Consider the following 20,243-nt stretch of genomic DNA (forward strand, 5'->3'; position numbering starts at 1 on the left):
TACAAGATCTACTTTCTCTTGTCCTCCCCACCTTGGTAGGTGGCCCACCTCCTAGTATGCTCATTCTTTCACCCAGCCTAGAAAGAACTTCTGCTTCTGACACACCCCATCCTGCTGCTGCGCTTCCTTTACCCCTGAGGCAAGGTTTCTGAGATGCCTACCTGACCACATGCTCCCAAATTCTTCAGGGGCTGCCTGCTCCTCAAGGTCAGAACAGCACCACATCCTGAACTTGGCCCACAAGACCTGCCTTCAGCCTCATTTGCATGGCTTCTGCATAGGAAGAAGCCAGTCCACCATCTAGACCAAAGGTCTGTGCTTTCCACAAACTACTACTCTGGATCAGTTAATTTCACTTACTATGTCCTATGTGAAATTAACTGTTTTCCTTTCTGCCCTGCCCCCTAGGCTCCCTGTGCTCCTACTACTTAGATTCTCCCTTTCCACAGTACTAATCACTTCACCTTATATGGTCTCTTAGCTCCCCAAGCTATGCTAACATACCAGTAATTTCTGTGACTGCTGCCTGGCTCAGAGCTGGCATTGGAGGGCAGGCTCTAGTCTCTCTTTTTCACTAACTAGCTCTGTGGTCTCAGCCAAAGGATTTGTCTTTTCTGTTGTAAATGAGACTTTGGTCAAGAATGGGGTAGGACTCACCTCTCTCCTTTGGTCTCTGCTTGCCCCAGTCCTTCAGGGAAATAGCTCTTTTTGTGGGGAAGTATGGCTTAAAGGTTGGCTCTGGCCCCTTGTCTTTTGCTCCAGCTCCAGCCCCTGCTGGTAGACCTGAATCCTTCTCTGACGCTATGGAATGGGCTTTCCAAGTAGCGGAGGTGCTGGACTGGGAAGCAGTCTCACTTCCCGAGGGGAGATGCAGGGCACCCTCCTCCAAGGAGTTGTTCCGGGAGGCTGTCATTGGTTGGAATTCCCACTGTTTGCAATTGACCATGTCCCATTCCCTCACCAGGGAGATAAGCTTTTGCATGGGGGTGACAGGGGGATCTTTAGTTTCAGATTTCTGTGTGAGGTTGATTGTGGTACACTTCTTTTTGGGGGGACTCTCAGAGTGGCCTCCCCAGTGTCTGGGGTTAGCACATAAGCTAGAGCAGTGTGAGTATGCACTGGGATTGCCTGCCCTCTTGGTATTTCGGCACAGGGAGACCTGGATAGTCCGAGTATACTGTTCAGGCTCTTCCATTTGACTGGATCTGGCCAGATTCCCCTTGGCTTTGTTCCATGGAGTCCTGTCATTGCAGTCTTGGAAGTCCATAGGCATGCAGGCTGTGGTCTGGGAAAGGAGGGACATAGTAGCTCTGGGCATGTTATACATTGTCATCGAACCCTTGCCCAGGCTGAATCTCTACGACTTCACTGTTCACCCAGAACAATCCTATCCCTGACATGGGTCACCCATTTTAGCTTTGTTTGATCTGAATGGGGGTGGTGCCAGCCCAGGAGCTTCTCACTCCAACCAGATAGATTATTGGTGTCTCAGGGGACAAGTGGTCAGCATGTCCCTGTGCCTCCTTCAAGGTTCAGAAATCAGTTCCTGTACTAGGAACCAGTGTAGGTCCTGCTCTTTCATTACCGTATTCTTTAGTACCTGGGCCTACCCCAGCCTACCCCAGGACTTGTAGCATTTTTTAAAAATATGTTTTAGTTGTAGATGGACACAATACCTTTATTTTATTTATTTAATTTTATGTGGTACTGAGGATCAAACCCAGTGCCTCACACATGTTAGGTGAGCACTTTACCACTGAGCCACACTCCCAGCCTTGTGGTGGCATTCTTTGAGAAGAGTGCCAACCAAGTAAGATTGGGCCTTACTTCTTTGGCATCTCTACTGAATTCTACAAGTGACCCTGGTCCTTCTGTCACCACGTGCAGCTTCCTGATGGGAAAAGCTTCTTCATTTTCAGATTCTTTCTCCTGAGTCCATGACCTGCAAAGACCAAGAGGGGTTGGTTAGTGAGTGAAAACTTCCATCAGCTCATCAGCTGGTTGGTCAGGGATAGACAGTGGAGGAAAGGAGTTCCAATTAGATCCCTGGCTAATCCTGAGCCTGTTATTGCTTTCACCCCAGAAAGACCAGGTCCCACTAGTAGTTGAGACTTAGCATTTCCAAGAGGAATATAAAAGTCCAAACATGGAATCCTGAGTGAAGTTTTCTTACTTGTATGCCTCACATTGTGCAAGGGCTTCTGAGAGGGATGGAATGTGGTATTCCTCCACCTCCTGGCAGAAGAGAGGCCATTCCCTGCAAATGACAAGGAGATGTCAGACTGGGCAGTTGGGGTGGGAGTTGCATAAGCCTTCAGAGAAGCTCCCTTGATCAACAATGCCAACGTTGGAAATAACAACAACCTCCCCACTGAAGTCTGTAAACCTTTCTTTTGTTGAAGAAGGGGTAAACCTCAGTGATTTCATCATTGATTACTTGCTTTGCTTACTTAAATTCAGATGGTAAAAAGAGTTTTCCAAGTCTCAGGAAGTTGAGAATATGTCGGAACATTTGGCCATCCCCATGGATAAGTAGGGTCTGTCCGTATGTGATCCAGTATACTCTCTGAGAGTTGGACAGCAGTTCTGGATACTGGAGGGGGATAGATAGCAGAATCAGTTAGTCCCCAGGGCTAGGTCTTTAGTGAGGGATAGGTCAGTTACCTCTCAATTTTCCCTGACCACACTAGAGCAGATGTTTTGGGATTTCTGTCTCCCTGTCTTACAGGCACAATTGGGAGCAGAACACCCTGGGAGATGCACATCATCTCTGCGATCCCCCCTCTCCAAGACATTTGGAACACCATCCTACCTCCTCCTCAGGCCATGCCCCTCAGACCAGCCTCCTCCCTACCCACACTGCTGAGTCCTTTCCAGCATGCTGCTCATTCCATTTCTTGCCATAAGGAAAGAGGGCTCTAGGCAGTGGAGTTGGGAGAAGTCCTTGTTCTAAGCAGGTGCTGGAGGCTGTGTGAAGGTTAGTTGACAAGTCCCAAAGCAGCTCAGGCAGGGAAGTCAAAGTGGAAAAGGGAAGCTGGGGTTAGCAGTACCTTCAGCAGGGTCTGCAGGGTGGTTGCATACCAATGGCTTCCAACATAAACTTTGATAATCTGTTGTGGGGAATACACAGTAATCTCTGCTGTCCACTCATCTATGGAAACCAATGAGAGGGAACACATCATACGGACAGAAGGAAAATTATGTATTGCATGTTAAGGCTCCCTGTATTCATCATTAATAAGATGTGGCCTATTCTGAGAAGCAGCAGCAATCCTGACATACCAGCCTTTCCTGGTCCTCACCACACAGCTTCCAGGGAGGTGAGGTGGCTTAGAACAACAGTTTTCAGGGTCAGTTGGCAACTCTGGGGTGGGAAGCCCTCTGGAATTCCAATCCCAAGGGCACTGTTCCTTCTCCTGACCCACCTCCCTCAAGAAAGCTCAGATGATGATTCCATCTACATTGCCACCTGCCTTGGGTTTCTGGCTGGCTGTGTCATAGTGTGGCCACTTTTGTGGCCATTCATTCATACTGGAGCTAGAAGTCTAGGTTTCTGCTTGAGATTTAGCAGATGTCATGGAGCCAGCTTTCAACAAATTACTGTCACTTTTCTAGAGACCAAGCCTCTAGGTATGTCACAGGGCTCTGTGCTGGAAAGATGAATCCATGACCCTTTTTGGTGGGGAATGACTATATTTAGGTGTTATTTTGATGTTTGAGAACCATTTTCTTATGAGTATTGGGATGAGTGCAGGGTGTAAAACTAGATTATATGACCAAGAGGCAGGAAGCACAGAATTAAACTAAGAACACCTGAAAACATGGACTGAGTCTGTGTGACTCACTTTTCTACTTCCAGTATGTATCCCTGTCCTGGTACATTGTTGGTGCTCAATAAATATTGAATACTGCTGAATGATAGCACTATAGCTTAAACCTACCCTAAAAAACCAAGAGGTTATTAACTGTTTAAACATCACTTCACTGACTTTGGACTCAGATTCAAACCCCAGTCATGTAATTTGAGCAAGTTTCCCCTTGAGTCTCTGCTTCATCTGTTAAATGGACCCAGGAACCATTCCTCTTTGCCTGATTATAAGAAACAACTGAGCACATCATGTTGGTTCCTGGGGCCGTGCAGTCCCAGACTGGGTAGCAGCCCTGTTTGTACTCCTGGGACAAACTGTGGACTTGGACATGAGGATGGGGATCTTAACATGAAGTTTACATTTAGAAAATCCACAAATGTTGGTCTGATTTTCCCCTTCTCTTCCATCTACAGTTCCTGGTCCTTGCCTGCATCATCTTTCTTTCCTTATCTTTCTAGGATCCCCTAGATATCCCACCACCCCCATGTTAAATTCAAACCCAGTAACTCCTCATTTACTCAGCACATCCATGGGTGGCAAACTCCTTGGTTCCAGATGCGTCTTCAGAGCCACTTTCATTGGCTCATAGGTGATGTCCCTCTTGTCCAGGAAGGCACAGAGTTCATACACTTCGGAAATGGTCTCAGTCAGGGGAAGCCGGCAAGTCCCCAGCCAGTTCCTGCCCAGAGGAAAGCCTGTCATGAAGCGCCTCAGCACTGTGCCCCACAAGAATGTAGTCTATAAACTTTCCTTGCCTAGAATACATGCACCAACACTGGCTCAAACCTGGCACCACTAGCATTATTTCCTTTGTTTAACTGGATATCTGGTGGTATCTTCAAAGAAAGTAAGCCTGGACACAACTTTTTAGAACTGAGCTTAACCTGTTTCAGCAAATCCTGCTAAATTGACTCATTTCAAGTCTCCAGGCCCTCTCTCAAGTTCAGAAGTCAGGCCAGGGTCCAATCACTTGCTTCCTGCCCCCATAACTATCTGCCTAAGGTGTCTCAGTCAAGGTGTAGCAGAGAAATTTCTAACACCCTGTGTGTCCATAAAAGAGGCTGACATCAACCCCCATTTCCCCTATCCTTGCAAAAGCACTTGTTTTTACCTTCTGTGACATTAGGAGTGGACATGTCTGGGACAGATGGTAAATGGGCCAAAAGAGTTTCAACCCATAGGATTGGGGGTAAGACAGTGTTGTGAGTCAGCTGATGCTCTCCCCAGGCACTTAGGGAAACCCACTCCTACCTTTAGTTTTGGTACTATGGATTTTGCCACCCTAACAGAGTTGCTCCACTGTTCCTAACTTCAGTTTGCCTTTCCATAATGCAGGATTGGAATCCATGCCCCAGACTTACAGGGATATTCTGAGCTCATCCATCAAGGCAAGGGCCTTGTATCACCACCACCTTGGGGAAATCTGCCCTGCCTTGCTTCTTAGAAGCTCACTCTAGGCTCAGGCCTCTCTATGTGTCTAGTGAGCCTCCCAAGGATACAGAGAACCTTGCATAAGGGTATTTTTGGGTGGGGTGCCCAACTACTCTGAAGGTATGACTGTGGCCAGATTACCTCAGACCCAGCACAAGGAAATGGATGGTAGAGAAAAGAAATATGAATAGCTTAAAGCCCTTGAGCTCTGGGGACCCTTTTACCTTGTCTCCTCAGAGGCTCTAACCCAGTAGTGGTGGTGGAGAGTAAAATGATAGGTTGACCCTGAGGACACACTCTCCCCCTGGTTTCTGGGGGAAGGCCTCAGGCTATTCCAAGAGAAGGGCAAAACCCAACCTGATGGGATTGAGCAGCTCCCCAAGGAAGGCCTTACTTGACATGCTGGAAGAGGACTCCGTTCCCTGTGATATACAGTCTGCTTCCATCCAGCGTGCTCTCAATGCGGAGCTGTCCTAGCGCAGAGTCTGGGTACTTGACCAGCAGACCAAGGGCCATCATGTACAGTGGCTTCACAGACTCCAGACCGGCTGCACGTACCCCCTTTCCAGGGCTTGGGGGAGGACAGGAGGTCCGGGAACAGCCACCTGTGCCAGGGATAAAGGTGTGACTACTAGATCCTTCTTAGGCATAGGTGAATTGGAGGCTATGGGTCTTAATTCCTCTAGCTGCCCCCAAGTAATACTTAAGTGGCTTAGAAGGAGGACATATCCTTGCATAGACCAAATGTGGATTTTTTCAACTTTAGTATAATTTTTTGTACACTCAGTCAGGTTTAGAGGTCAAAATTATTTGTTGGGGGCTGGGGTTGTGTCTCTGCAGTAGAGCACTCACCTAGCAAGTACAAGGCCCTGGGTTCAATCCTCGGCACCACATAAAAATAAATAAATAAAACAAAGGTATTGTGTCCAAATACAACTAAAAAACAAATATTTAAAAAAAATATTTATTGGTTGGTATGGCAGGGTGGGGATTTATTTGCTCTATCATTAACATCTGAATTTCAGAAATCTCAGTTAGAGCATTTGGCCTCAGCCTCTGCAGGAAGCTCCATTAGTTCCAAACTTTTCTAACTATTCAAGGGAAGAAATATCAGAGCCAAATGAGAGATACAGGCTTCTAGGATTCACACAGTCCCTACTGTCTCCTTGGGTCTCCTGGGCAGAATTTTCCTCAGAGACATACTATGTAGAGCTACTTTTAGGTATTTGGGTGGCTCATGGGTGGGATCTTGTTCTTCTGCAGCCAGCACACAAGGTATAATCCACAGAACATAGTTGTCATAGCCTATAAAAGCCTGCAATAGTGGGACAATGAGCAACCTGCCAGGGAATTTTCATGTATTATCTCCAATCCTCAGATCAACCCTGTGAGAGATTTAGTGCTATCATCTTTTCACAGATATATTGTGCCCTGAGGGGTTAACTAAGTACCCGCCCCTTGCCCAGTTTTTCAGTTTAGGGCAAGGTACTCAGTACAAGTAACTGCAGAGCTAGGCAAGGCAGGGCTGGGTTTTTAAAAACATTTTTAGTTATAAATGGACACAATAACTTTACGTATTATTTAAGTGGTGCTGAGGCTCAAACCCAGTGCCTCACATGTGCTAGGCAAATGCTTTACCACTGAGCCACAACCCTAGGACTGGGGTTTTGAGGTCAGCTGTCCCTCTTTAGGGCTACTAGAGTTGTCTCCCTTTTAGGATGCTTTATTAAAGGCTAACCCTGTGATTTATATTGGAGGAGAGGCTGTCTACAAACACAAATCCATCTTTACATTTCTTGTGTGGAGCAGGTACTACTTTGCCCAACTCATAGTGATCCAAGTTCTCTGAGGATCAGAAGTTCTTGAGGGAGGGGGCTGAACTTATACTCTCAAGAGGGTTGTAGGGCCCTGGTACAGGCTCCTGAGACCTGCTGCAGAATGCAGCATAGGATGGGACTCCATTTGCCTGGAAAGAGGCTGGATCTGAAGACAGGGAATGGCCTCATTCCCATGGAACAAATGCCTGATGATGGCCAGACCAAACTGCATATGTGCAAGTCAGTCATTTTTTTTTCAGCTTTGTTATTTGAGAAGGTTTTACATATTCTCAGAAGGCCAGCTGAGGTCTCCAGAGGTAGCTAGCTTCTAAAACATGCACAGTAGCTTCCATGGATGAACAGGAATTGGGAAATGGGATGATGAAAAGCAAATCAAAACCATGAGATGAGGAGCAGCTGGAATGAAGCAGGGCTAGGAGCTTCATTCTGGCCTGAACAGAAGACAGGAAATACCAGGAATAGACAGAAACAGGCATAGCAGCCAATAGTTGTGAGAAATAGGGAGAAGGGAATTTGGGGTCTAGTGGGATGACTGAGGCATTGGTGGGAAGTTTGCCCAAGTATTTCCCATGCTCTCCAGCTGTGCCTGGAAGAGAAGGTGGGGAGTAGGAGATGGATGTCACAAGTTTCAGTTGCCTAGGATTTCCACATTTGAAGCCCTTGTATCAACTTGAGTGTTTACTGCCTTCTCTGGGCAGTAAACAGGATAGGTAGCTCCTGCTGCTAGAAGCTTGCCTTAGGCCCTTCTCTCTCCCCAGGACATTCCAGCCTGGTTCCTTCATCCAGTCTGGGTTCTTCCTGCTCCATGCTGGGTAAGGATTCCTTTGGCCCTGGTAGTTGCCCCCTAACTCCATCAGTGGGACACTGAGCAGACAGGGCAGGCAGGATTTCAGGCAAAATTCCTGTTCTTGGATTCTAAGTTAGAGCATCCACTTCACTCACCACCACCCCAAAGCCCACAATGGTAATGGGAGGGAAAACGTTCTTGGCTTCTCTAGTTCAAGTCCACCCAGACCCAGAATGTCAAAGGAAGGTGAGGGTTCCCAGGTGACATACCCATGTTCATCCGGTACAACCGTACAGCTTCCGTGAGCTCAGGAATTTCTAGAATTTCCACTTCAGCTTCTAACACATCTATGTTGGAGAAATTATCTGGTAGCAAAATCTTGTGTGAACGGAGAAAATTCACTTGAAAAACAAAGGGAAACAACATGAGTTAACAAGGCTACTTCTGATTTCACTGGAGGTACAGGTTCTGGCAGGTTTTTGGTTTTTCAACTTATCCTAGGTTCTCCTCCTTCTGGAACAATTTCTAAACATACCTGATTAGCTTTGATTCAGTGGCTTTCAAGGCGAAAGACCCCAAATTACTTTGCTTTCCTGTGTTTGGAATCCTGTGTTAGAATCCCAAGCCAGGCCTTTATGGTGAGCATACTGACTCTGAGACTTATCCTGTGAGTTTGACCCCAGAGCGGTCATTCCAAAAGAGGGAGTTGTCTTGCTGCTTAGAGAGAAGGGGCCTGGCCAAGCCTGGGCTGGCAAGTGGCACTTGGAGTTTGTCCCTGCCTGGATTGCAGTGTGAGAGGCAGAGATAGAGCCATCTCTAATGTCCTGTGTGAATTAACCTGGAGATTCAGAAGCATATCACAGACAACTTCCTAGTGACTTGAATCTGAATGGCTGTGGTTCCAGACATTTGAGCCCTTGCATCAACTTGAGTGTTTACTGCCTTCTCTGGGCAGTAGAAGCTGCTGACTGCAGCTTGGAATCAGGGAGCTATTCCCTGATTCTGCTAGCTATCCCTAGCAGAGCTGGTCCTGAGGCAGTGGGGAGAGGGAGCTCTTTCCCATGCAAGGTTGGAGATCTCATCCCTCCTTAGGTCACAAGCTCACACTGACCATTCTGCATGATTCTGGGGAAACTGTCACCATTCACCCTTCTTCCCTTGTATTCTGAGCAGGTAGGAACATCCCTTGAAACAATTCTATTTCCTCATTCTATGGTAAGAGGCACTTAGGCCTGGAACCCAGTTGGAGATATTAGGGCAGAGAAAGAGTTCAGCTGAACACTCTGACCTTTACACTGACTTCTGAGGCCTCTGACATCACCTCAGGGAGCTTCAGGGCCTCTTTACAGTCAGGCCATCCCCAAAGAAATAGGAACTAAAATAACTCTGATCCAAGTGAGAGTCTGTGCTGCAATGTGCTTGCCTCCAGAAAGATTGTGGTCCTTTTGCACCTCTGCCCAAGGAAACTCTGAGGCTCTATGCACCACACTGGGCCTCTGAGGAGTATGGGATGTGAGGTGGGGAATGGTGGGTGGCCCCATCAGCCTGCTCCACCCATGGACAGAGCAATCACCAATGAAGCGGAACTCGCTGCACTCGCACTCGATCAGGACCACAGTCTCAGCCAGCCATAGCAGGTTGTCTTCAGTCACTAGGCTTGGATACTTGGCCACCAGGTCTAAGGGCAGGAAGCAGTAGTGCACTTCCTCTTCTGTGTCTAAAAGTGGTGTGTCCATGAGCCCCAAAGGTGCCTTGTCATGTAGGCCTGGAGGAGAACACACAGGAGGCATCACCTGAGACCAGGACTCTCATTATCCAGGGTTCCCAGAAGAAGCTGGAAAGACTACCCAGGAGAGTGCCTGCCACACACCTCCTTTCCCTCTCTCTTTTCAGATATAGCCCTAAGGTTCAGAAGGAGTGAGGTGGGGACTAGAACATGGAAATCTGTTTTTTCTATAGACATTGAAGGACAGTGGGATACATTGTAACATTTTGGCTTATGTACCCAAAGTCACTAAATTTATTTGTATATTTAGTTCTTTTTAATGGACCAAACCAACCACTGTGACTTACAGATAAAACATGATTTTGACTCTCCTGGAAGTTTAAAAACCCATCAATAATCATGAATGCCTTGTTCTGGTATCCCAGATTGGCTGACCTATGCTGCAAGGCACTCATCAGACAGAGATCACTTGGAGACATTCTTTGGTGGCTGGAGGTAACTTGAAAGGATGGTGAAGTTCCTGACTTCTGAGTGGGAGTGGAATGCATCCTAGCTTTGCCTAAGTGAAACCAGTGTGTAGAGGAAACAGCATGCAGGAGGATGCTGAGCAGCAGTGAGCAAGCAGCCATGGAGAGGGTATGTGATAGAGTACTAGGTCAAAAGAGATGACCAAGAGGTAGAGAAATCATCCAGAATGAACTCAAAGAGATGGGACTATTGGGACTATGGAACTATTCTCTGGATGGCAGTCCCTTCTGTTAAGGTGAGGTGAGGGGAAGCTGGTGTGGTCTTCAGAGGGGCCAGCCTATCTATGATTGTACCTGTGAAGGCTGGGCTTTTTATTGGAAATTCTGAAGGTTTGCTGATACACTTCCAGGTTCTCCAGTAGTTCAAAGATGCTCTCTCAGCAACAGGTATATCTGCAGGCCGCACACGGAGGTGGTGTTTCCCTTCCTTCAGATTATCTAGAGTCTATGAGATAAAGAATATTGCTGCCTTGAAAATATGAACCTGGTAACTATCTATCAGTTTTAGAATGAATATCAGGAAAAACAGTATGTGACTCACTTTGGTAAAGTATTTTTAAATAAATCAACTCAATCATAAAAAAGTAAAAATTTAGGACTATAAGATGAAATACTAATATTCAAAATCCCAATGACTGTATCTCTCTTTTTAAAGTGTTGTAAATTGACAGAATGCCTTTATTTTGTTTGTTTATTTTTATGTAGTGCTAAGGATAGAACCCAATGCCTCACACATGCTAAGCAAGCACTCTGTCACTGAGTTATACCCCTAGCCCTCTCTGATTCTTTTTTAAAATTTACAAGTAAAAGTTTAGCCAGGAGTGGTGGTGTATGCCTATAATCCCAGGCTCCTGGCTCAGGAGGCTGAGGCAGGAGGATTGCAAAGTTCAAGGCCAGCCTCAGCAGCTTAGTGAGACCTTATCTCAAAATAAAAAATAAAAAAAGGCTAGGGATGTGGCTCAGTGGTTAAGCACCCTGGGTTAATACCTGTTACCTAAATAAATAAATAAAAAGGTTTATTTGGCTCATAGTTCTGAAAGCTGGGAAGTTCAAGATTGTGAGGCTATCTGGTGAGAGGCTTCTTGTTGGTGGGATTCTGCAGAATCTCAAGGCAGAGTGGGGCATCACACAGTGCGACAGAAAATCTATCTCTTCTCATTCTTTAAACAATTTTTTGGTCTTATAATTTTATGTTGTATGTTGCAAAATCTAGGGAGTTAATTTATATTTAAACATTTAAAATTTGATTTTTTTTTGCTATAATTTTTCTTTGATAGTTGAAAAACCTTTCCAATCTGTTCTCTTTGTGATTTGGTCATGGTGTTTATCCTAATTCTGGGAGGTGAACTAAGTAATGAGGCCAAGGTGTAATGTCACAGGGTTTCTCATTTTTCAAGTCACTCTCTCACACATTTGCTCATTTACCCTGATACAACTCTGTGAGACAGATGTAGTGTTTTACTGATGAGATAGTTGAGGTCAAAGGCTTTGAGGCTTGCCCAAGAGGCCTCCCAAATCTAGAGCAGCTTGGCTTAAAGGAGTCAGTGACCAGGGGTGGATGAGGCTGAAGTAGAGTACTACAACTAGGCAGGGCTAAAGCCCAGAGGAGAAGGTGGGCTGAGAGTCTTCATGCTGTACTAACCCAGGGAGGGACCTTTTCCTCCTTAATAATCCTGTAGGAAGTAGATTATCATAATATCAAGCTGATTTTTTTTCTGACCCTACTCTAGAAAAAAATAATATTTTCCTAATAAAATTTTAGAAGCAGAAGGGTGACCTTTTTTTTTAAACCTCTATTTATTTATTTTTATGTGGTGCTGAGGATTGAACCCAGTGCCTCACATGTCTTAGGCAAGCGCTCTACTAAGCTACAACCCCAGCCCTGGGATACGGGACCCTTTAAAGGCACCATGACCAACTTTATCCTCTAAGAAATGGGCACATTGCCTCAGATTCAATATTAACAAAATATTAATAAAACCTGCTTCTAATTCCTAGCTATACAGCTGGGAAGCCCTTGTGAGGTTGCTCTTGGAAATCCTGTATGTTGAGAAGAGCCCCCTGGTGGCCACAGAAATAAACGGGCTTTACATAAGTGCTTAAGGTCTGCAAGAAGAAATGGACCAAAGTGGGAGAATCTTCCACATTTTGATAACTGGATTATTTGTGGGAGACCTGGGCAGTTGTGGAGTTGTGGGAAGTGTTTTCCTGGGACACTCAGCTATAGAGGACATTCAGCACATGCATGGAACACTGGGAGTCCGTCACTCTTCTATTTGAGAAGTATTCATTGTGCATTGCCAGGGCCACAGTCAGATATTGTGATTGGACTCAAAGAGCTGTCAGCTTGGGTAAAGAAAGACACGAAGACCAACAATTTACATATGCTGAGATAAGCTCTAGCATGAGTTTGAAGTTTCTGGACCTCCAGGAACCCTAGAAATTCTTTTTACGGCATTAGAAGGGGATACCAGCTTTCTGGTCCCTCAGGCCTGGGACTGCACACTGCTTTAGCTTCTGTGTCAATTTGTCAGCTATCCTGTGGAGGGAAATTGGAAAAATAGGGGTTTCTGTTATGAGTGAGTAGTTGGCCTCCAGCCAAGAGGAATTATGGGTACTGGGGATGTATCTCAGTCGGTGATATAGCAGTTGCCTAACATGTGAGAGGTCGGGTTTGGTTCCCACCACTGAAAAAAAAAGTCTCACAGATGCTAGTAAGGCCAGAAGAGATTCTGCATCCATGGGTCAGCAAGAATACTGAGTTAAAATGAAGGATGACAACTTGGCAGAATTTGTGGTGAGAACTGAGACAAAAAGGAAAATGGTGACTGTACCTAGGAGGGACAAGGCAGGGCAGGGGGGGTGGTGGGTGGAGATGTACACCCAGCTACTTGTGTCTGTGCCTTGAATGTGGCATTGTTGAGGTGCACAGAGATTGAAGCAATGAAGAAGATTAATTGAAAGCAGTAAATAAGAACCAGAGAGCCCTGAAAGCTGGCTGAGGGGATTTCAAACAAGAGCAGAGATCTCTGGAAGCTGGCTGAGGGGATCTGATTTGTCCCTTGGTTAAGAGAAACCATTTAAAGGTTTCTTGACATCATCCAGTCAGTTAGCAAGTCCTATGACTCCATTTTTCTCCTTCTCCGTTTTCCCCTCGTCTTAGTCTTTTGGTCCCCAGGCCCTCTCCATACTTGAAAGAGCCCAAATAACACTGTTTTCTTCCTTCCTTCCCCTTTCCTTCCTTCCTCCCTTCCATCCTTGCTCCCCTCCCCTCTCTGTCTCTCTCTGTCTGGCTAGGCAAGCATTATCCCTAAGCTACATCTCCAGCCTGTCAACCACTGTTCTTAACCAGCTATCTACCACTGTCACTCAATCTCACCAAGCTTCAAGTTCCTGACATGCAAAGTAGAGATAGTCAAATCTGGAAGGTACTATTGTAAGGATTAAAGGAAATAATATATTAATTTTCTTCCTCTTGGTATTTGGATTCCAATTTACCTTTTTAGTCTCATCTCCCACATTATTTCTGTTTTCACTGCATAATCAGTGACACCAAATTCCACCAAACTCCAAAAACACTTCATGCTCTTTGATTCCTCCTCAGATTTATGAATGTTAATCCCTCTACCAGAAAATTCCTCTTTCCATTTCTCTGCCTGGAGAGCCTGGTACCTCCCCCAGCCAGAGGAGGTTATCCTCTGCCTTTGTTGCCAGACACCTGCAAGCTTTTTTTTTGCAGGTGTCTGGGTTAGATTCAGGCCAGACCTTCTCCCTATCCAGAGGTACCTTGGGGAGGGACTGGGTGATGTATCCCACCTTCTAGTCTAGAACCTAGCATGTACAAAGTGCCTTTAATGTTGTGTTACATGAAAGAATTCATGAAAGTGAAGGGCCTGAGGCTGAGTTCTCTAGACAGACACAGGGGAGCCCCAAAAAAAAAGCTGGCAGGGAGATAGACTGTACTCATAAAACTAAGATCCCAAGTATCCAAAACCATAGGAAAAGCCAGCACAGGATTATAATAGGCAGAGCCCACAGAATTCAGAGAGAAGTGAAGACAGCAATTCCAACCTGGAAGCCAGAAAGAAGACCCTGAAGAATATGAAGAGATAAAGGACAACAGGGAAAGAGAACAGCAGGAAGAAAGGGCTCCACTTGGGTCTGACTGGTGGTGGACAAATAGATGATATGTGAAGTAGAGAAAAGAGTGGAAGTAGGAAGGTCCTAAAAGAGGCATCACCCCAACCCCATGCTAAACAGACCACATCACAGGAACTTGAAACTGCCACTTACTTTACCTTCAGGTTCAAACCTCAAGATACCATCTCAGAGGGAAAACAGTAGTGTCTTTGAACAACTCTAAATTGACCACATGGGGAGGGGCCAGGTGGAGGAAAAGGAAATATCTGTTCAAGACAATAATCTGTATGAAGATGGCCCAGGATTCCCTATTTGGAGATGTGTGTAGTACCATGTGTATGCTCTGAGGTTGGTCAGTAATAACAGTCCAATAGGCTTGAGAGGAGATGTGCTAGTTGAGGGAAAAATGATCTATTTTATAGAATTGACATTTCCATTTTCTGCTATTTTCACTAGTGTAAGTGGGAGCAACACCATTTTTTCCAAGAAAGGAATGTGCGACAAAACTTAAAAAGAGAATAAATAAAGCAAATAAATTAATAAAGATTGCAATCACTATCAGTGTGGTCATGATGCATGTTGGATCCAAGGTGTCAGTATTGTTGGAGGCTCAGAACCCTTAACAAGGCTGTTTTCTGGATGCTCTCAGCCAATCCTTGCTCTGACTTCAGATATATAAGTCCTCTACTCACAGGAAGTCATTTGGGTGCTGTGAGAACCGACAGAAAGCATTCCCTCGCTCCTCACCTGCTTATTTGTGATTTGCAAGTCTCCTCTAACAGATTTAACTTTCCCAAGGTTTCAATGACTGTTTTGTTCTCTACTGTATTCACATCACCCAGAGCAGTGCCTGTGGTGTCTCAATGCATTTTTTGTTGAAAGAATCAATGAAGAACACTCCAGAAAGTCTGAGTTTCTAGCTGCCCTTTGGCTTTGATGACTGAAGTTGTCACAGAGCATATCACTGCTGGTCTGTGGGCTGACTTCAAGTGCACTTTCAGCTACCTGCATGTTACTTCTAGGAATTTTACTCTTCATATGTTATGACCTGGAAAGTTATTGGAGGGAAATTCAGACCTGAATTCAGATGGCTAATTGCTAGCAGAAGGATGATTGATGTTGCCTTTGGCCTAGATAGTGAAAAAATATGCCAATCAGAAGCAACATAAAACTGATGGTGCGGGTGTGTGTGTATTTTGCCAAAAGAGGGCTGACAAATGCATCCTGCTGGCAGAGCCTTGGGACTTAACAGAGGCTTTTCAAAGCAGCAGTAGTTCTTGGAAATGCCTTATGCTCTGATGTGGGATGCTGGAAGGAACGTGATGGTAAAGGAGCTTAAGTGGCTTGCAAATCCCTAGCTGCCTTATAAAGACAAGAAGAGTGTCAGCACTGCTTTGAAGCTCAAGGAAAGCAGGGCTGGTAAAGCAATAGGATGTGCAAAGAACAGCTGCTATCAGCCAAGGAAGCCAAATAAGACACAACTCTCAGCAAGTCAAACCTGCTCCTCTACTGCTCGTTGCAGTCTCTCAGTCTGCAGAGATAGGTTCAGCCTTCTTCATCTCTCAGCAGATGCTAGTAAACATTTCCAAATACTAGGTACTGTGAAAGAAGCTAGGAATACAAACATGAAAAGAATGTAGTCCAGCCATGGAGAAAGACAATGAATCCACGATCCCAACAAAATTAACACTGATATAACAGGGGAACTGACTTGTTTCCAAGAACAAAAAGACAAAAACTGCCTGGAAATGTCAGGCAAGGCTTCCTATGGGCCACATTTAGGTCAAATCTTTAAGACTTCTAGGAAGCATTCTAGGAAAAAGCAAACAGAAAGTGAAAAGGTATAGGAAGTAAGCATGTGGACTACTTAGGGATGAGCTAAACTTCAGATTGTGGTGTACATGCACACGTGTGTGTGTGTGTGTGTGTGGTCATAAATGCACATATGTGTGTATGTGTTAGGATACGAACCAGGACAAGCAGATGGGAACATCTGTGAGGACACTGATGCCATGCCCAGGGGTTTACACTTGAATTGTCCACTTACCCATACCATAGACTGCTGGAATGAATATCTGCTGTTTATGTAATAACATCCTTCCTTTCCAAAATTACAGTAGTAATCTGTCCTCACAACACGAATGATAGGAAATATGAGAATGTCACTGGTCTATTAAAAGCATCATTTGTGTGAGCAATATAAAAACTCCCCGGCTCCCTTGAGCACAAGAAATTCAGGCATATTTGGGTTGCTTGCTGGTAGGAGATTGTCTACAAGTGGAACATTTTAAGGTTAAAAATTAGAAGTTCCCAGAAAGTGGAGCTAGGAATATAGCTCAGTTGGTAGAGTACTTACCTTGCATGCACAAGACCCTGGGTCAATCCCCAGCACCACAAAAAACAACAACAAAAAGACACCACAGAAGTTCCCAGAAAGTGTAAAAATGGAAACATAAGGCTAGGAGTGTAGCTCAGTGGTAGAGGATGTGCTCAGTATGTGCAAGGCCCTGGGTTCAATCCCCAACACACACACACACACACACACACACACAAAAGAATAAAAGAAACATAAGTGGGATATATTGTCAACATACTATGTCCTCAGTGGGATTTAAGGGGCCAATAAAAGGAAACTAATAGTCTGCAATGAACCTTGAACTCTTGTGTGTGACATTGCAGTAGCAGCCTCGACTACCAATGAGATGAGACTGATGGCATGTGAAGACTGAGAATAGTTTATATTTAGGCAAAAAGGACTTCCCAAATTATATAGAATATACTGGGAAGCCTGCAATGTTAACATAGAACTGCAATGACTACTTTATATTTTCCCTATAGACAATAGACAACATTCCAAAACCTTCACGTTCATAGATTTACATATCATTGATGACTCCAAATTTATATCTTTAGACCCAATTGTTTCCATAAATTCCAGATCTGTACATACAGTGACTCCTCACTATTTCCACATGGAAATACATTGCTTTTTCAGTGATTCCCAAACTTAACATATTCAAATCCTAATTTTCTTATTTTCCCCCTGCATATTCCTCAGACTCTACCATTCACCTTGTTGCTCAGGACAGAAACAAAGGAGCTGACCATTCTCTCATATCATAAATCTCATTCATCAGCAAACTTTGTGAGTTCTAAAATCAAGACATATCCGGGGGCTAGAGTTGTGGCTCAGTGGTAGGATGCTTGCCTAGTATACATGAGGCACTGGGTTTGATCCCCAGCACCATATAATTAATTAATTAATAAATAAATAAATAAATAAATAAATAAAATAAAGGTATTAAAAAAATAACACCATGTTTAAAAAAAAGACATATCCATAATTTGCTTCTAACTCCACTATTACCACATTAGACCAAACCATCATAATTTTTTATATATTTATTTTTTAATTGCAGTTGGACACAATACCTTTGTTTTATTTGTTTATTTTTATGTGGTGCTGAGGATCGAACCCAGGGCCTTGCACGTGGTAGGCAAGCGCTCTACCACCTGAGCCACAACCCCAGCTCCAAACCATCATTATTTTTTTATCTGGATACTTAGGAAACTCAACTGGTCTTCCTGCTTCCTCCTTTGCCACTATAGGGGGTTAACACATTTTTTTTTCTATGATAGACCAGGTACTAAATATTTTAGGCTTCACTAGCTACATGGTCTGTCAACTCAAATACTCAGCTCCATGTTGTTGTAGCTCAAGAGTAGCCACAGACAATTCATAAACAAATGAGTATGGCTATATTCTAATAAAACTCTATCAACAGACACTGAAATTTAAATTTTACATAATTTTTACATGACACAAAAGAGTATTTTTCTTTTTTTTTTTTTTAAATGGTTTCTTTTTTTTTTAAAGAGAGAGAGAGAGAATTTTATTATTTATTTTTTAGTTTTCGGCGGACACAACATCTTTGTTTGTATGTGGTGCTGAGGATCGAACCCGGGTCGCACGCATGCCAGGCAAGCGCGCTACTGCTTGAGCCACATCCCCAGCCCAAAAGAGTATTTTTCTTTTGAGTTTTTCCAACCATGTGAAAATGTAAAAATCATTCTTAGCTCATGGGCTGTACAAAAATGGTGTGTGCTGGATTTGGTCTATAGGCTATAGTTTAAAGATTCTCAATCTAATATCAAAGCAGCAGCCAATGATCTTTTTTTTACAACATTATTTCACAGAGTATAAAACATACTTATTTAAAGTGTACCATTTATTGTTTTGTTGTTGTTTTTTGGTACTGTGGATTTAACCTATGGGTGCTTAACACTAAAGCCACATCCCCAGCCCTTTTTATTTTTTGAGACAGGGTCTCACTAAGTTGCTTAGGGCCTCCTAATTTGCTGAGGCTAGCTTTGAACTTGTGATCCTCCTGTTTCAGCCTCCTGTGTGGCTGGAATTACAGCCGTGCACTACTATACTCCACTAGTTTATTGTTTTTAGTATATTCTAAATATTTAGTATATTCTCAGAGTTGTGCAACCATCACCACAATCTATACAATATCCCCCTCAAAAACCTGTACCCTTAACGTCATTGCCCATTCTCTTCACCCGACCTTCCCTAGGACTGAACTTCAGCCCTAAGCACCACTAATTTACTTTCTGCCAATATAATTTGCCTATTCTGCATATTTTATATAAATACAATCATACAATATGGGTCCTTTGTGTCTATTTTATATAGATAGAATGAAAATAATATTTGGCTTCTTTCATTTAGCACAATATTTCACTGTTCTGTTCTTCAGTCTTTTATCTCTACCTGACCTTGTGTGGTTATATGGGATACTCCTGTATCTCCAGAGTTTGAGTATGGTTGTTACTCAATACACAGTGTTATAATCAGAATCAAGTCAATAATATTCTTTGAGTGAAACTTTTGGAAGCAAAGTTACAGGATAGGAATAGGGGTAGTGGTGGCAGATAGAGTGGAGAAAGGGAAATAAAAAGGGGATGTGAGGGTATGGGCTGGGGTTATAGAGTAGGGCTGTAGTGTGAGCCCAGGCACCTGTCCTCCAGAATCTGCTTGTGGGCTCATTTTATGTTCCTTTCAACAAGGCCTACCATATTACAGATAATCCTGAATAAAATATGCCACTTGTTGAATGCATGGAAACTTCAGTTAGCAGGAGGCAAAGTCCTATTTCTATTGTCAGGAGCTACATTTCAGATATATTCCGTGCAGTATAGTAGCAACTGGTCACATGTGGCTATTAACTCCCTTTAACTATGGTAGTCTGAATCTGAGATGTATTGTAAATATAAAACATACATTAGATTTTTTTGGAGAAAACAGAAAATGAAGTTTTATTGCTTTGCTAGCAAGGGAAAAAAACAGGGGACTCCTGTCCCAGAGGCTATTATTCTGCCCATCAGCAGGGTCAGAGGGCTTTTAAAGAGGTGATTCGAAGAGTTACATTCCACAGGATCTCTGTTGGAAGTTGTAATTCACTCATTATTGGATGATAGTAACATTAGATTTTGAAAACAGTGCAAAAACAGAGTATAAAATAGCTCAATGTTAAATACTGATTACATGTTGAAATAATATTTTGAAAATATTGGGTTAAATATATTTGCAGGGGGTATTGGGGATTGAACCCAGAGGCAATTAACCACTGAGCCACATCCCCAGAACTTTTTTATATTTTATTTAGAGATAGGGTCTTGCTGAGTTGCTTAGAGCCTCACCAAGTTGCTAAGGCTGGCTTTGAACTCATGATCCTCCTGCCTCAGCCTCCTGAGATGCTGGAGTTATAGGCTGCACCCCTGCACCTGCCTTGGATTAAATTTAATATCATTAATTTCCATTCACATTCAGGGTTATTATGCACAAAACTCAACTCAAAGTGGATCAAGGACCTAGGAATTAGAGAAAAAAAGTAAGCCCAAATCTTCATCATGTTG

General features: G+C 43.9%; 1 protein-coding gene across 1 annotated transcript in view; it reads right to left on the reverse strand.

Annotated features, from left to right (window-relative positions):
* Window positions 1-20,243, reverse strand: part of Kctd19 (potassium channel tetramerization domain containing 19) — a 29,872-nt gene that overhangs the window by 2,145 nt on the left and 7,484 nt on the right. Inside the window, exons 3-12 of the mRNA XM_027953931.2 lie at window positions 10,473-10,623; window positions 9,499-9,690; window positions 8,195-8,326; window positions 5,695-5,905; window positions 4,388-4,548; window positions 3,051-3,151; window positions 2,451-2,593; window positions 2,174-2,257; window positions 1,828-1,942; window positions 658-1,285 (exon numbers count right to left, since the gene is read on the reverse strand). Of these exons, the coding sequence (XP_027809732.2) occupies window positions 658-1,285; window positions 1,828-1,942; window positions 2,174-2,257; window positions 2,451-2,593; window positions 3,051-3,151; window positions 4,388-4,548; window positions 5,695-5,905; window positions 8,195-8,326; window positions 9,499-9,690; window positions 10,473-10,623 (1,918 nt within the window). The remainder of the gene's footprint in view (window positions 1-657; window positions 1,286-1,827; window positions 1,943-2,173; window positions 2,258-2,450; window positions 2,594-3,050; window positions 3,152-4,387; window positions 4,549-5,694; window positions 5,906-8,194; window positions 8,327-9,498; window positions 9,691-10,472; window positions 10,624-20,243) is intronic.

The sequence above is a fragment of the Marmota flaviventris genome, chromosome 18 (assembly GCF_047511675.1).
Source record: "Marmota flaviventris isolate mMarFla1 chromosome 18, mMarFla1.hap1, whole genome shotgun sequence".
Taxonomy (NCBI): Eukaryota; Metazoa; Chordata; class Mammalia; order Rodentia; family Sciuridae; genus Marmota; species Marmota flaviventris.